General features: G+C 36.5%; 1 protein-coding gene across 2 annotated transcripts in view; it reads right to left on the bottom strand.

The window, feature by feature from the left end:
• Window positions 1-15,916, bottom strand: part of INTS6 (integrator complex subunit 6) — a 40,868-nt gene that overhangs the window by 904 nt on the left and 24,048 nt on the right. The window contains exons 6-18 of one of the 2 annotated variants that reach the window (XM_048295213.1): window positions 14,853-15,036; window positions 13,760-13,885; window positions 12,776-12,930; window positions 9,878-10,030; window positions 9,606-9,738; window positions 9,016-9,110; window positions 8,513-8,623; window positions 6,714-6,929; window positions 6,478-6,604; window positions 5,097-5,239; window positions 4,216-4,450; window positions 3,133-3,504; window positions 2,592-2,685 (exon numbers count right to left, since the gene is read on the bottom strand). In XM_048295213.1, the coding sequence (XP_048151170.1) occupies window positions 2,592-2,685; window positions 3,133-3,504; window positions 4,216-4,450; window positions 5,097-5,239; window positions 6,478-6,604; window positions 6,714-6,929; window positions 8,513-8,623; window positions 9,016-9,110; window positions 9,606-9,738; window positions 9,878-10,030; window positions 12,776-12,930; window positions 13,760-13,885; window positions 14,853-15,036 (2,144 nt within the window). The remainder of the gene's footprint in view (window positions 1-2,591; window positions 2,686-3,132; window positions 3,505-4,215; window positions 4,451-5,096; window positions 5,240-6,477; window positions 6,605-6,713; window positions 6,930-8,512; window positions 8,624-9,015; window positions 9,111-9,605; window positions 9,739-9,877; window positions 10,031-12,775; window positions 12,931-13,759; window positions 13,886-14,852; window positions 15,037-15,916) is intronic. The other variant, XM_048295214.1, reaches the window with a different exon arrangement.

Below are 15,916 nucleotides of genomic sequence, written 5' to 3'. Positions count from 1 at the left end.
GAAATAAAATATACATCAAAAGAACTACAATCCTGAAGCTGGAAAACAGCTTTTAGGGATTATTTGCATGCCTTCGTGATGCATTCACCAAAGTTAACAAAATTCGTACTGGTGAAGGAACAGCCATTACACAGTGCAAAGCAGATTTCCTGACAAACAATACAAACTGAAACTTCAAGAAAGAAATTAAAGGAAAATACATACTCCATACCTCTGGAGTCTCAGCAGTTCTATTCTGTATCAATTGTATAGATTTGATCAGTAGGCCATTATGTCACCTCTGCTTACACCCCTACTTTAGGAAGTACAACTCCCTGCTATTTCCAGCTAACCCCTCCCCCTTGCAACATTTCTGCACCTTCTGACCTATGCTTTGGTAGCCATACATGTGCTCAAAGATAGGCAGCAATGAAAATATTTTGAACTACATATCAAGTTCAGTCCTATGATTTCACTAAACCCCAGCAGAAGCCTCTAGTTCCAGTCAGGCATCCTGGTCCATGTCTTTGACTTAAAGACATAGTACCTGCCCTAACTTCCAGATCACAAGCCTCCCCACAACCCCTTGTCAATAGCTTGACTATTGGGAAAACAAGGTCCCATTCCCAACCACTCTGTCATTGAATACCCATGCTCTGGCCCCTTACACACCCATATCCCGGTTCACAGTATCCCACAGACACACCACACTTCAAAGTACTGCTTCCCCTCCATTTTTCCTCATTGTCTCTCAAAAATGATAGCTTTTCTGCTATTGAAAGAGAAACTACAGGCCAGGCAGCTTCCAAAGGAAGCTGAAAGCTGTGGATCTTTCAGAAATCTTCCTCTCCTCTTACAACTATAGTGGATTAACCCCCAGATTTAAATGGGAACTCTTTATAAACATTAACTTCGTTGCTGAAATGATCAAGAGCTTTCCTAAGCCCATGTTCAGAGATGGCACTCCTTGCAGCAGGGAAAGAAAGCGTTCCAAGTTTGAATTGCAATCCATGGCACTGCAAAGTCAGCTACCAGTTACCAAAACAAAACTATGTTGACAACTCTGGAGGGCCTAGAGATGTTTCCTGCAGGGAGCAGGGAGCCTGGATTAAATGTGATAGCTTGCCTGGATAAGGAAAGAGGCAGAGAACTACATAGTGTTTGTAGGCAGTGTTACCCAGGTGGATAAAATATTAACACTATAAAAATCTAACAAAGGAGAGAATAAAAGGATAAAGATTAAGCTGTTCCTATACTCAAACCAATAAAAACTGAAGTTTAGCAACAGTCAACAAATAGAGTTGCCAGCTTTTTCCACCAGTAGGTACAGAAAACTATTAGTTATGGTAGGAGATGGGATTTAATTCTGATGCATCCAAGACCAACACTCAACCACTGCCAAATTTTGTAGAAATGTCAACTAAAGATAGCTGGAATAAAGAGATTATGCAAGAGAAATGAGAGTTACAGGTGCCCTTAAAAGCCTAATTTTACAGGCACAAAAACTCCAGCCCCACTAAGGGCTGCCACAAACTCCAAGAGCAACAGTATGGTTTTGTATGTGAATGAGGAAGTATATAATCCACAGGCTATAGAACAATTCTTACAGGCAATGTAACAAGCAAAAGCACAATAAAGCAATTGTGGCTATAGGAAGAGCATGATCTATATAAATTTACATGCCCCACCAAGCTGGCAATAGAAAGCTAGAGGATCTGTATGAATGTCCAACATCCAGCATACCTTAAACTCTCAGCATGGTTTTCTCCTAAAATTACTTTGTTTTTTAATAATGAAATTTGCCTAATGCCACAGGAAAAGAGCTGACTACTACAAAACAGATTAGAGAATAAGAAGCAACTATTCTTTGAGGTTTCTGAAGTAAGCCTCAAAGTTCTGGCTATATTTACAACCCATGCAAGATCCTGGAATTACTAGTTCCCTGCAACTCAAACACTACTGGTTCTAATACATTTCTGCTTTTTTACCTCTCAGTAAGCATGTAGAAAGCTAAGTATGGACAGTCTACAGATACTGTAAAGAACAATTTCTACCAGGATCAAAACCACAGGGTTTAAATCCTTATCAACTCACTCTTCTCCAGTGAAAAGCTACCTCCATTTCCAAACTCTCAGACAGGACTACACTATCTCTGAATGAAGTATGCTGAAGAGTAGAGACATATCTTTATGAGCATACCTGAATTTAAAAACTATTTTTAAGACAAGATTTTGAGCAGATGCTGTTTCTGAAAGCCTAATTCCCAGTAATCAGCAGCTCCAATACATTTTCAAATTAACAGTACACTCACACATGGACTTTTTAATTGGAATGATTTTTTTAAAATAACCCTCTCTTTCTATACCATTGTCCATCACATTTACAGGGACTTGGCAGTTACAGTTACTAACATCTTTAAGCCAAAATCTGAGGGAAAAAGGTAAGCTTTTACAAACAACACCTCAAGAAGCTTATGCATTTCTGCTCTTTCATAGGGAATTATTTACTTGTAGTGCAAAGCATTGTTTTCAAACAACTGCGTGATTGTCCAGCAGTTATACGTGGCACTACATGGTGCAGTTTTGTAAGAATAATACAATTCTGTTACCTACCTTGAAGCTTCTTTAATAACATTCTGTAAAAATATCAGTCGGGTTTGTAAGCTTCCTTGTACATGCTTCAGTAAAAAGAAGATTCTTTCATATTCTTAAAGGTCAAGAGAAAAAAACCATCAGTTATTTAAAAGATGCCTATACAGATATCTGTTGTAATAGCTTTGAGTAAAATGCAACTGACTTCATTCAGTTTTTGTAAACTTGTACCTCCTATCAACTGTAGCAATAACATCTTATTTAATGAGAAGAAACATTAAAAAAACACAGGATATTGCAGCTTAGGATATTACTAGCACCCAGCAAGTTAATTCTAGTACAGATATAAAAAACATTACTTTCATGAACACTGATAGGTATAGAAATGTTTTAATCACTCCTATAGTGATGTTCTTAGCAGATGTTTCAAAACAAATCTTTTCAGCTTTAAATTAATTTTGCTTCAGTCTTATGGTCCAGTACATTTCTAAAATAGTGATCTAACATGAATTCTTTGTTTAATTCTAATGCCAGTTTTCTGAAACAAATTTGGCATACTTACTCCTTCCTGGTTTTCGGATCTCTTTCATAATTTGTGCTCTTAGCTCTATATTAATCTCTCTGGAACTTCTGCAATGCACTGTTTTTTTCCCTTTGCTAGGTGAAGACATTGTCACGTTCTCTTCAGTACTTTGCTCTTTACTACCTGATTCCTCGTGATTCTCCAAAAACCCATCAACATTCAAATTATTCCCTAAATGTTCGTGGCCTACATCCTCTGTATGAGTTGTCGGTCGATCCAATGAATTGAATGGTGAAGAGGACAGTGAAAACTCTGAATCCACAGTATTTGGAAAAACATCTGATGAAAGGGGGTCTGTAACATGATTCTCAATGACATCATCAACTCCAGCTTCGTTATTTGTTTCTGATGCTGAAAAAATAGAGATTACACTTGCCAGGTTCAAATTCTTTATCATCTGATACAAGTCAGTGAGTCAGATCAGTATTAGACTCTTAAAACAGTCTACTGTACATGGCAGGCAAAAGAAAACCTGTTTGTGGATTGTAACACTGAGCCCATCACTATCTCCTGGCAGTTAATGACTTTTAAAAAAAAATCACAGGTATATTCTATGAAAAATGAAGTTACTATATGGACTACCAACAAAAGAAAAAATACCTCTAAAGTGCGATTTTGTGACATGGTGTCTTTCCCCCTTTAAATCAAACTGACCAAGTTTACTTTAGTACTAAACAGTGAGCAAGAGTTATACAGCCCCTCAGCTTCACACCCAGAGAAGTGATTTCACTGCACTAGAGCAAAATTCAAATTAACTTCATGCTGTGATACTTCTAGAGCATGTGGATTTCCAGGCAAAGGAAGAACACCCTTCTCACTGTCTACGCTGTCTGCTCAGGAGAGAGGAAATACATCGTTTATACTTGGAATTTATATGGAAGATTTCCATCTGAAGGACTATGAACTCTGTAAATAACCCCAGATGCACACAAATACTTCATTTTCAAGGGGGAGGGAAAAAATTGCCATATTTGACAAATAAGCCAGCAGTATTTTTTACACAAAAAAGTTTTTTCACATAAACTAAAAAATAAACTTTAAAGATTTTGAAGATTCACTTACTTTTGTGAATAGCAATGGGTTTAACAAGGTCAGGCTGTGCTTGTGCAATTGGTGTGGGTGGCCCTTTTCCTCCAATGTGGTTATTCACAACCAGAGGAGTTTGTGGTCGCCCTCTGAGCAGGGGGGACATACAACGCCGCCTTTTCGGAATCCCTTGCATATTTGGTTCTCCAGGTCTTTTATGTTTATTTTGAGGTCCCGATACAAATTCGTCTGCTTCATCTATCATCATTCCCTGTAATTAATTTAACAGGAAGAATTCTTAAGCTTCACACCATGTAATGTAAGTTACAATTAATGCTCTGCATTATGATAATGTTTAGCATGTATAAGAGTTACATATAACATGCCATTATGTTTGGAATTCTAAATTATAACCAAGACCAGATAAATGTGCTTAAGGCCCTCATCCAACAGTCTGCCAAGTAAGTTAACTGAATGGGGCCATCAAACTTCCTTTTCAGTAATTGCAAAGGGACTCATATTTAATACAAGAGCTCTAAATGATATTGACAGTTTGGTCAATTCTAAGACAGATTTGGATAAAAGGGACAGTCAAGATTCTCAAAGTTATGGGAAGCTTTTTATGATGGAAGATTGGTAAAGGATTTTTAGGTATTAGCTAAAGGTAAAGGCAATTAGGTATTAGCTATACTAGAGACAAGTATTTAATTTATAATACAATTTAGAGACATAACACTGCTTTTCCAATAAAGACTGCCCTCCATAGGATACTACTGATAGAAGAACAGCTGAGACACTTTCTAATAACCATTATTTTTACAAGTGTTTGAAAGGGTTTCTCCAATAGACTACCCAAAGAACAATGTAGGCAGTAGTGCACACACAACACATTTTTAGAAAAGCTTTACAGAAGTCACCTTTTTGTCCAATTTGAATGGATTGCCAAATGTATGAAGCCTTCGTGGTTGATCAGGATCAAGTTCTCGGAGTGGAGAAGGTATTTGTTTTAGATACTCCTGGTAGTTTCCCATTTGTGCTATAGGTACACTGTGAACTTGATCTATCGTAACAGAGGAGTTAATTAATAACCAGGACTGCTCACATTATGAGAATTTAGTCTATATCCATTTCATATCTGCAGTGTTCAGACTTTTATCATATGCGTTAACAAAACAGCTGTGCAAAGCTCACCATTTTTCTTGCCTAAATTGGTATTCATAACACTTTTGACTTCAGGAGACTTGCTTAAATGAATCAGTACATGTCTTGTGGATTTACCATTATGACAGGAAATAAGCAATAGCTGTCATGCATGAATGTTAGTTTTCCAATGTGTCCCAAATTTACAACAGAGCAATGGATGAAAAAACACACTAGGAACAAATCAGAACTAAAACATTACTACAAAAAAAAAAAGTAGTAATGCCATGCTGCACACAACTTTGACATAACTTTGCCTAATTTTAGCCACCCAAAACTTAATTGTCAGGACTAATATTTTCCCAGAGCAAGGGTAACTTTTGACCACTGTAAATTAACAAATTCTTAAAAACCCATAGGAGCTGATTTTAAACTTATTCTAGTTTCAGAGTTGCCAAGCCTTTGATCCAGAAAAATATACACTAGAAGAAACTGCAGAAAAAAAACCCCTAACATGAGTTAGTCCTTCTCCCTGAAGAACAACTACTCTGACAAAGCAATAATGTAATGTGAAATGTACAGATGCTAATCTGACCTAAGTATTCACAGCACTAATGTAACACAAGCTTTCACTTGCATTGCCCTTCTCACTCTTATTTCAACATCTTCAATTAGATGCCACAAAGCAGTGCCAGAAGACATGGGAAAAAACGTAAAGGAATAAATTAGCAGACTACTGAACCATTTGCTGTTGGCTCAACAGGCAAAACAATCACAGTGGCAGCACCCAGGGAGCTAGCTTACTTTTCTACTGCTCACAGTCCACTTCTACTGAGAGAGATCATAATGTTCAGAACTGCCCTGTGATTGTTCTTTTGTCAGATACATCCATGAAAGTTAGGAAAAACAGTGAACAAGGAATCTTGTGTAAAAGCCCAAGTCTCCTCATGTGGAGTTAAGGAGAGAGCAGTGAATTAGCAATCTTCTCTATCCTCACCATTTTTTCCTCCAATAAGATAAGGAAAAAGCATCTAAAAAAAAAATCATTCAGTTGAATGGCAGTATCAGGCATCCACCAAATTTTAAAGAACTACATTATTTGTTTTATTTTAGCAATGATCATATCACAGGCAGACAAAATATAAACTGTTATCTAACCTTCATCTTGTCCTTTGAGGAACTTGCGAGTACTCTTCAGTAAATTAGATCTCATTCGTGTTAACTGATCCAAAAGATTTCTTCTGGGTATGTCATAAGCATTTCTAAATGTCTGAGGTTTCAAATCCTATGGTTCCAGTAAAATGAAATTCCAATTAATGCCAAGTAAGAAACAATATCTAGCATTTCAATGGAAGTATATTGAAAATAACAACATTACACACAGTGGTGCTTACCTTATTCAGCAAAGCTATTTGGAACCCAGCATACTCCTTCATATTGAGGTCTAGAGGTCTATGAGGAATTTCCCCAGTAATCCCCTGTAGCAGATGTTGAAAATCGTTCCTATGTGCCATAGACAGGTTGTGTGATCTGCTTCTGACCTTAATTCCAGTCTCTTGCGCTACCTTTTTGCCTACAGAGCCAATGACTCTATCGGACTCTATTTTGGCCTTAATTTGAAATAAATAAATAAATAAAATTGACAATATGCTCTTAAAAGGATTAGTCAGACTTATTCATTTTAAATTCCTACCTACAAGATTCAACAATGTCCTAACACACTATGATGACCATAACCAGGCTGAGCGCTTAAGGAGTGCTTAATACATAACTACTTAATGCCTACTACAGTTTTAAATATAGTGAACAGTTTTCTGCCTAGGTCTTCTGCATATTTCTCCTCTGCTGCCCGTTACAGTATCTAAGCACCAATATGCATGCAATGCTTTTATTTTCATAAAATGCCATAATTTGACTAGTAACTCTCTGCAGATCTATTTGTACTTGTATAATGTTCAGCTGTTACTGTAGAGAACAGTCAAACTCTCACAAGACTGATTCTCCCACAACTGTAGTTGTGACCAGTCACCCAATGGTGTCAACTTTTTTAAAGCTCAATACAAATAGTCATAACATTAATAAATGTGAAATATATGATAATAGCCAACTGGCTGACCAGACAGACCTAACCCCCAATATTATGCTAGATTTGTACCCAAATTAACCATGTTCATAAATGCCAGCTTTTTGGTAGAATACAGTGAAAAGAGCCAAAAGGAATTTAGTAACACAACTGCCAGTTTCGGTTTTGCAATTTCATATAAATTTATAGACTACTCAAAAATTTGAATATGTATTGACAATGCTGACTCTTTACTGGCAGAGCCTTTCAGAAGTTAGAAAACCTGTAAGTACAATTTGCAGTGCATGTCACTACATCTTAGAGGAGTCCAAGATGTCTAGGTTGAGACATCAGCTCACAGAATACTGAGCAATAAGATTATGATTTAACAGGATATGCTCTAGACAAAGATATTTGCTTCCTCAAATAATAATTTATATTAATGTTTTAAGAAAAAGCTGGTCCATAAAAACTCATTTGCTAAGTTACAAGTCCTTGGCACTACTGGTTTTTGAAGTTTCAAGCCTACATTTTTTTAATCTTGAACAGAAAGCTTAACATGCACAGTTCAAAACTGGAGGTAGCAGGGCAGAAATGCTTGAGCCTAGTCAAAGATTCAGGCGCTATTCTGAACACAGTCAACAAGTTCAAATGGTCACTTGTCACGTCTATATCTATAGCCTTATCTGAGATTCTCAATTATGTCAGTTATCTCATTTACTAAACACTTTCCACTTCATGTCACAAGCCAAAGAAAGAACACTTTGATTCTGATGCATCAAGCACAAATCCCTATTTTCTGAAAAAATGCTAAAACATCTTTAAAGACAACATGGGTTTTTTTGGATAAAAGTATGTTACTCTCTGCACAAGTGAATATGCTCCTTAAATAGAAAAAACCCTCAATTTATACTTCTGTATCTGTCTCTATAGTTCAGCTTATACAGTCTGTATTTAAATGTTATATTTTCCTTCAATTCAAAAAACAAAATTATTTTTTGCTAATTGATTATGGGAAAGTATAAACTTGATCTTTCTGCTCTTTTTTCCTTCAAAGCCACTGAACTTGAGTATTTAAAGATTATCCTTCTATCAGAGTAAGTTTTTACTGCTCTTTTGCTTCAACATTACCTGCTGACTCAACTTTTTGAGATATGAAATGACACTGTAACTAAGTCCATATTCCACATTGTCAGCTATAAGGTTTGGTGCTCCCATCATTCTCACAGCTTTCTTCAAAGGCTGAAACATGGAATATATTGCATGGTCATATTTAACTTTATACATACTTCAACTAACTGTACCCATTTCAAATAGAACCTGAGGTTCTGAAAGTTTGAAAAGAAAAAAAAATACTCTCAGGGCAGCATTTTCTGTTGGTTTAAAATAGTTCCATTCATACAGAACCAGTTAACAAAAATAGCATTTATAAACAAGTCCCAGTGTATCACGAAATTAAGAAAATTTCATAACATTCAGGTCTCAAGCCTTCCACAGGACTCCAGTGAAAACACTATCATTATGTATGAAGTTGAACTATTCTCTCAAATTAATATATATTCTACTTGAAATAGAGACTACATCCCCAGTGGAAAGACAACTAGAAACCAGAAATTTTAACACAGTCATCTTACCCCAAGATAATAAGGAGGCATTGTCTTCAAATAGCTTTCAAACGACTGACGCCATTTCAATGTAGGCTTTGCTTTGTGCACTTTAAACAAGTCATCTAAAGGTTATAAAAAAGCAAAGTGACAAAATGAAAGGCATGTCTAGACAGCATTACATCTTTTTTTCTAAAAAAGAAGATTCTATAAAATAAACTCTTGAAGAAACATGAGTTTCTCAATGATTAAATTAGCATCTACAATTCAACATATATACAACTAAACCAAACATACACACACAAGATTAACTCTGCAGCCAAAAATGGAACCTGATAAATCATCTAATTGAATTGGTATTGAGGTAACAGATTAGGAAAAATGGCTCTTAAAACAATTAAAGTGAGACCAAAATGTATCTGAAAATGATGATCGAGTAAATCATCTCACACACTGAGTCTGAGTCATGAAGGCCAGACAACTGGAGACAAGTGGAACAAATCACTGATTCTACCATTCTCCAGGTATTAATATTGGTATTAATTGCAGTAATCTATTTAGATGACATCAATGTTTCAATTATGTACCACAGAAGAAAATTTGTATGAAGTGTTATTTACCTAGCAGTGGAAGCAGGACCGGGTAATTGTAAGGCATCACAAATAAATTCACACAATTCAGCGCTGTACTAGCTTTCAAGTAACCAAAAGGATGACCAAGTTCACTGTATTTTGCACTATTGCTCACATACACCTGCAATAAAAGACATTACAGTGGATTCACATGCCAAGTATTGTGTTCTGAAGTTGTACATCCTATTTTGATTATAGAATAAGATATATGAAAAACAGCATTCCATAAAAAACTTCAATTCAGCATGCACTCTACTTGCCTGCCAGCAGGTCTGAGGGGATTTTCTTTCCAGGATAAACTGGGTCAGTGGTGAAGGTTCTAATTCATATTTATCAAAAGGCAGTTTGTCAATGACCATCGGTTCACAATCAGTACAGGAAAATTTCACCACAGGATGAGATGTGCGAGGTGGCTAAACAAAGCATTCCACTGTTAATACGGCCGCACAACAATTCAAAGGCATTTGTGCTATGACAACTAAAGTAATACAGCTTCTTGGAAAATACATGTATTTAAGGAAACTATTCAATACAGGATTCATTTATTGTTAATGAGTCCTAAGCAATGTATGATGTTAGCACTTGTTTTATTCTGAAGGAATCTTGTTTTCTAAATAAATGCCTATTACTTTACATAGTAAGTCTAGAGCAATATGCAACTAAGACTTCTTGCATTTACACAAAAGCTGTGCAAATGGAAGTAAGTTCTAGTGGGGACAAAAAACACCTTCAATGCTTCTCTGGGACATGTCCATTTTCATTCCCGACAGAAAGAGGTGCTGTACTTTTGCATTTGCTGACTTCCCCAGGCACTTTTCCTTCTTGGCAAATTCAACAGTTACAAATTCAGCAATTATAAAGATCAAGAGCAGCATGAATTCAGAAAAACCCCAAACTTTAAAAACTCACATTTTAACTAGGCCTGAGAAAAAAGTTATTTCAATTCAAGGAATTTCAGTGTTTGGATTTTTTAATCTTTTCATTAATCATAGGAAAAAGGCCTTTGTGTCTCAAGTTTCAACTGAAAGTTAACAACTTGAAATTTCTTTTGCCAGAAGGGAAAGCCAATTATTAGTGTGATGAAAATTGGAGCTGTACACTTTCCACCGAAGGGAGGAATGCAAGCTCTTATACTTACCCTGAGCCTCCCCTCAAGGCCACTAGGATCTGAGGGAGAGCTTAATTGGGAAGCCTTCTTCCATTTGCTCTCCTTACAAAAAGGTAACTAACAAATACACAAGATGAAGTAGAGAAACACAAGGTTCCTTGGACTGTCTTACCACTTCACCTTGAAAGCAATTCTTTTATGTGTAAGCTCTAAGCTCTTCACTTTAGGACAAGCCACCCAAACAAGTTATCTGTCAAGAGCACTGATCTTGCCTTGAGTGTCTCCACCCTGAGGAAGGTGTGCTGTCCAACTGCACACCGAATAGGAGGCCCAACCAAGTGGAGGAAGAGCAATTCTCTTCAAAGAATATGACTAATAAATAGCTGTGGTGGAGTTTTTGACCAAGCCAGCAAAGTTATACCAGGAATAAAAAGGCTGCAAAAGAAATTGACTACTCAGACTTGAGAAGTCCAATAATCCTTTGCTGGATAAAAGAACTATTTTTACCTCTGAGCAGTTGAAGCAGCCATTTACATGTTGATCTGCAAACAGACTTTCATACATTTAAGAAAGCCTTGATGGTGTCATTAGCCACAGCAGACTTAAGTTCTTAGGACAGAACTGTTTAAGACAACTCCACTGTGGATCAGGTAACAGGGAGGAAAAGTCAAGTATTTAACTATGAACTCTTAAGCAGACAAGATATGCTACATACATACACACACACTGATTACAACATATGCTATGTTTTAACAGTACTGAAATACAGGTCCTGAAACACCATCAGCAAACTTAGCTCCCCAACACTGCATGAGGAAGGTTCAATGCAAAATTTCAATTGCTATCAACAAGAATTTAGCTGTACATGATAGTGCTTTATAGTTATGAGAGCTATACACACTACAAGAGAAAAAAAAATCTCTTCTTTTTGCCATTTGAGTAAGTCAACTTCAGGCTTTTAGAAGATTTAATTCAACAACTCTTCACTTAGTAAGATCTATTTTACCAATCTTGATTAAGATCTGGAGTAGCAAACTGTACTGACTCTACATGACCAGCTTTTCTACGAAAAAACCTTTAAATATCCAGTACACAATGACATCTCTTTTTAATGACTACAGAAAATTCACTTTTATTCATATATGCTAGCTTGCTTGTAGTTCAGAAGGACATCCACATCCTTTAATGAATGTGGCCACAGATGCCAAAAAATATCAAACCTGTAAATATGACTAAAATTTCATACTTGCATCACTCCTCAACAACCTGTATTTCAAAGGACTTCATCTGTTTTTAACCAAGAGATAAAATTTACTAGAAGTTCAGTGAGTTAGTCAGCACATCTGTTTCATATGAAAAAAGCCACAAAAATTCAATAAAAATCATAATGAAATCTAGATAACCATTACACTACTGCAGGATTTCTACTTTAATTATTTAAAATATTAGCAGAAACAAAAATGCATTATACTATACTAATGATTAGATGTCAGACCAAACAGCAGTGGCATACATTCTTTTGTGAAAAAGAACAAATAAATTAATTCTGTGGGCAGTAATTAGAAAGCTGAGGTTTTCTCAGTTTGGATAAATTGAAGGCGTAGCTACACTGCACAACAGCAGATGAAATTATATTCACTTGCTCGAATGAAAGCAGAACTACCACAAGGATTCAAATTGTCAAGATCATACTATCTTTTATTAATACCCTCTATGAGGCAATAGAATCTGATAGACTTTTACCAAGTGCCACCATTTGATATTTAACAGGGTTCAAACAAACACTCAATCACATGTACTGGGTCAAAAATCTGTTACAGGCAGTTTCTTAATGCTTCGAAGTTACTGAAAAGCAAACCCCATATTATTTGCTCATCAGTAATTTATAGGGATAACTGCAACACAGGTTTGCATGTGTGACTCCTTGGATCACACTGCTCCCACAGTTGCTACAAAGCAATACATATTTCAAGACTAAAAAAATCTGTGAATAGGAAATCCTGGAATATTCCTTCATGCAGAAACCCTTTACTTTATCTTCAGTACATACCAGTGTTGGAGAATTTTGATCTGGCCAAAAGGATTCAGGAACAGGCCAATGACCTATAGGAACCCCAGTTTTAGGGTTTGGTCTGACATAGATAAGTTTGTGACAGCTGTGCCAGGGTTGGGGTCCAAAGGGTCTGGATATCTCCACCTGCCCATCTACAGAAGAAAAAGGCCTTGAGTCAAAATAATGTTAAAACTCAAGAAGAGGATTAAATAACTTCCGTGAAGACTTAAGGAACTATAATCCCAGGGAAGCCCTTCCTGCAGTTAATATTATTTCTAAGAATAGCAGATAGTTGACAGTAAGCATTTCTGCAAAAACACAGACTGAGAAACCAAATAAGCATTAAATGTTTGCAGGATGAGAGCCCAGAAAGCCAGTTTTCTGGAGCCCTTCATAATAATCAGTTTCTTTTTCCTCCATTGTCATTAACAGATAACCTTCAAATCCAAGCATTAAAAAAGTGATATGCACGACTAATACTGCTGGACTTTTTATTGCAGTGAAGTAAAATTTTTTAAAAATCCCACAAATTTCTCAGTAACATCCTAGAGAGGGACCTAGCTAAGCTATTTAGAATGAGAAATTAATGCCACACATGTATTTGCTATTTTGACTCTTAACACAGCCACTCTACTACATTGAAGAAAAAAGGGTAAGACCAAGTCTTTCCAGATCATGTTATTTTCATTTCTAGCTGGTTGAAAACTGCTTAAAACTTATAAACCCCTTTAACTATGCCTGACATGAACAAATGCATTTAAGGCCACCTGAGTGGTATGACCAAATGCAGAGGTGTCTAGCAGCTACAGCCAGTATTTTGAAATACTACAAAGTTTCAGAATTAGCAGGTCCTTTTGGTAGTAAAGTCTTTCAAATTGCAATAGTTACCCTTTTGACTTGACAACTACTACATTAAGTTCACTGAGTTATATTGACAGTCATCCCTATTATTTGATATATAGTGTAAAAAATTTCAAGTACCATCAATTGGTGAGGGATCTGGTCCAGCTTTTTCAAAATTTATTACCACTCCACTTTGTACTTTTTGCACCAATGACTCAAGACATTGATTCAGCATTCTTGGAGAGCACACACAATATGATCGACCTGGAACAAAACAGTCAGGGTTAAAGCTCTTCAGTGCTTCTGCCCTTACGTTAACTTGGATCATTTAAAACTGTTCAACCACCATACACATTGATTTATGTATGGATCACTGATTTAATGCTTCTCCTGAACACTCCCTCTTTAAGCAGCAAGGCAGCCTAGTAAAGCACTGACAAACGCCTCATTGGAAATGTTTGTATTTTCGACCCTTAATGACTAACTCAAATTCTTGGTTGCATTCATGGATAATGGGCTCCCCCTTGTGACAGACATCAACACTTAAACTGCCCACAAATTTCAGTCAAAGAACTTGCCAGAACAGCCTACATACAGCCAGAAAGCAGTGGAATCAAATCCTTTTGGAATACTTTTCAAAGCCCTTTGTTTCCTTTCTATCAGGTCCCCTCTGATGCACCAGAAGAATAAGTACATTTTTAAAACGTAATAAACTCAGTGCCTGAGTTTGATCTGGAATATGTTCTAAGATATTAACAATATGATCTATAACTGAGACAAGTATCAATTCTGCAGAATTATTATGCATTCTGAAAGGCATTCTGCATGCTCTGGAGGGAAAAAACCTGAAACAACCCATTTCCTTCACTTCTGGCTTCTTTAGACCAGAGTGTGACAGGAATTTACCAAAACTGTACTGCAGAACAGACTCTATTACAATTTCTAATTGCAACGCCAAGGTGTAGTAAAAAAAAAAAGTAAGTTCTCTCACAAAAAACTTCTGAAGAAAGTAGATTCACTCTTCCAAGACAGGCTACATTTAAATTGTCTGTAGCTTTAATGCTGTAAGTGTCTTTAGCTGCATTATATCAGTCTCAAGATTTTTTACAAGTACTGGAAGAACTTAGAAATCCTTATCCCATGACATGGAATCACACAATTAATTGAACTAAACTGAATTAATTTGCATTTTGGAAAGTAATGACTTGTCAAAGGAAACAAGGGCACTCACCTCCTGTGACTTCACACATAGGCGTGATTGCAGAGTCATCCACAGGTACGCCTGTCATCTGCTCTGATTCTGGGGCTGTAATACCAGGCAAACGAAGAACCAAAGCAAATAACCTCTGATCCCATCGAAAGGGCTCCTTAGTCAACTCACTTCCAGGTAAAGGGGAATTGAGAGGTAAATGGAGCTGGAAAGGAATTTAAATCAGTGAATACACAGCTTTTAAAAGAAACAAAAATTCAGGTTACATAGCAGTGGCAATTCACTCTATATAAGCACACTTCTCTCTCCACGCACATTTAATAATTTCATTCAGGTACTGTACATTACCACCAAGACATCCATCATTTAATCAAGACTTGGCCATTTCAGAGCAACATAATGCATGTTGAGAACCTCAAATCAAGTGATAACCACTTTTAAAAACTGATCCAAACTCAGAATCAGTATTTTCTTTAGAATTTCAGCAATAAAAACAGCTTCACTGTTGTGTTCTTTTGTTCAGTTTTCTGCAGAACAGGCCCACTCTTAGCTTAGTACTTTTCCTCAATTCTTCAAGATAAGCACCACTGAACAAAAAAGCAATGTTAATCCAAGACTCTCATGGAAGAAATATAGCTTGGGTATAGCTGCTAAAAAAATTAAGTGTATATCAGGCAGGATTACCTACTCCAAATAACAGCTTCAAGTGAACTAATGCAGTAGTTATGTTACAGAATCAGAAAGATTTTAGATAATTTGGGTATATCCCAGAATTAACTCATGCCTGTGCTTTAAGTGAAAAGAAGGTGTTAACAGTAGCCACAGCTACACATACAAGGAAGAATTGCTTGCCATGTGCTGTTGTATTGCCTCTGGGAAGAACTACTCAAAAGTTTTAATTCAGAATATTGAAGATACCAAACACATGGAAGCATCTCTTTTTACTTTAATTCACAGAAAAGACAGTAAAGAGATTCAAGTGTCAGGCTTCAAACATGCCACAGTAGAGATACAGCAATGGTCAGGACATTTATTAACCACTAACAGCAATAGCCCGACACACTAACAGAACACCTAGAAGTCCT

This window comes from Corvus hawaiiensis, chromosome 2 (genome assembly GCF_020740725.1).
Source record: "Corvus hawaiiensis isolate bCorHaw1 chromosome 2, bCorHaw1.pri.cur, whole genome shotgun sequence".
Classification (NCBI taxonomy): domain Eukaryota; kingdom Metazoa; phylum Chordata; class Aves; order Passeriformes; family Corvidae; genus Corvus; species Corvus hawaiiensis.
This window is presented reverse-complemented; position numbering and strand designations above follow the sequence as displayed.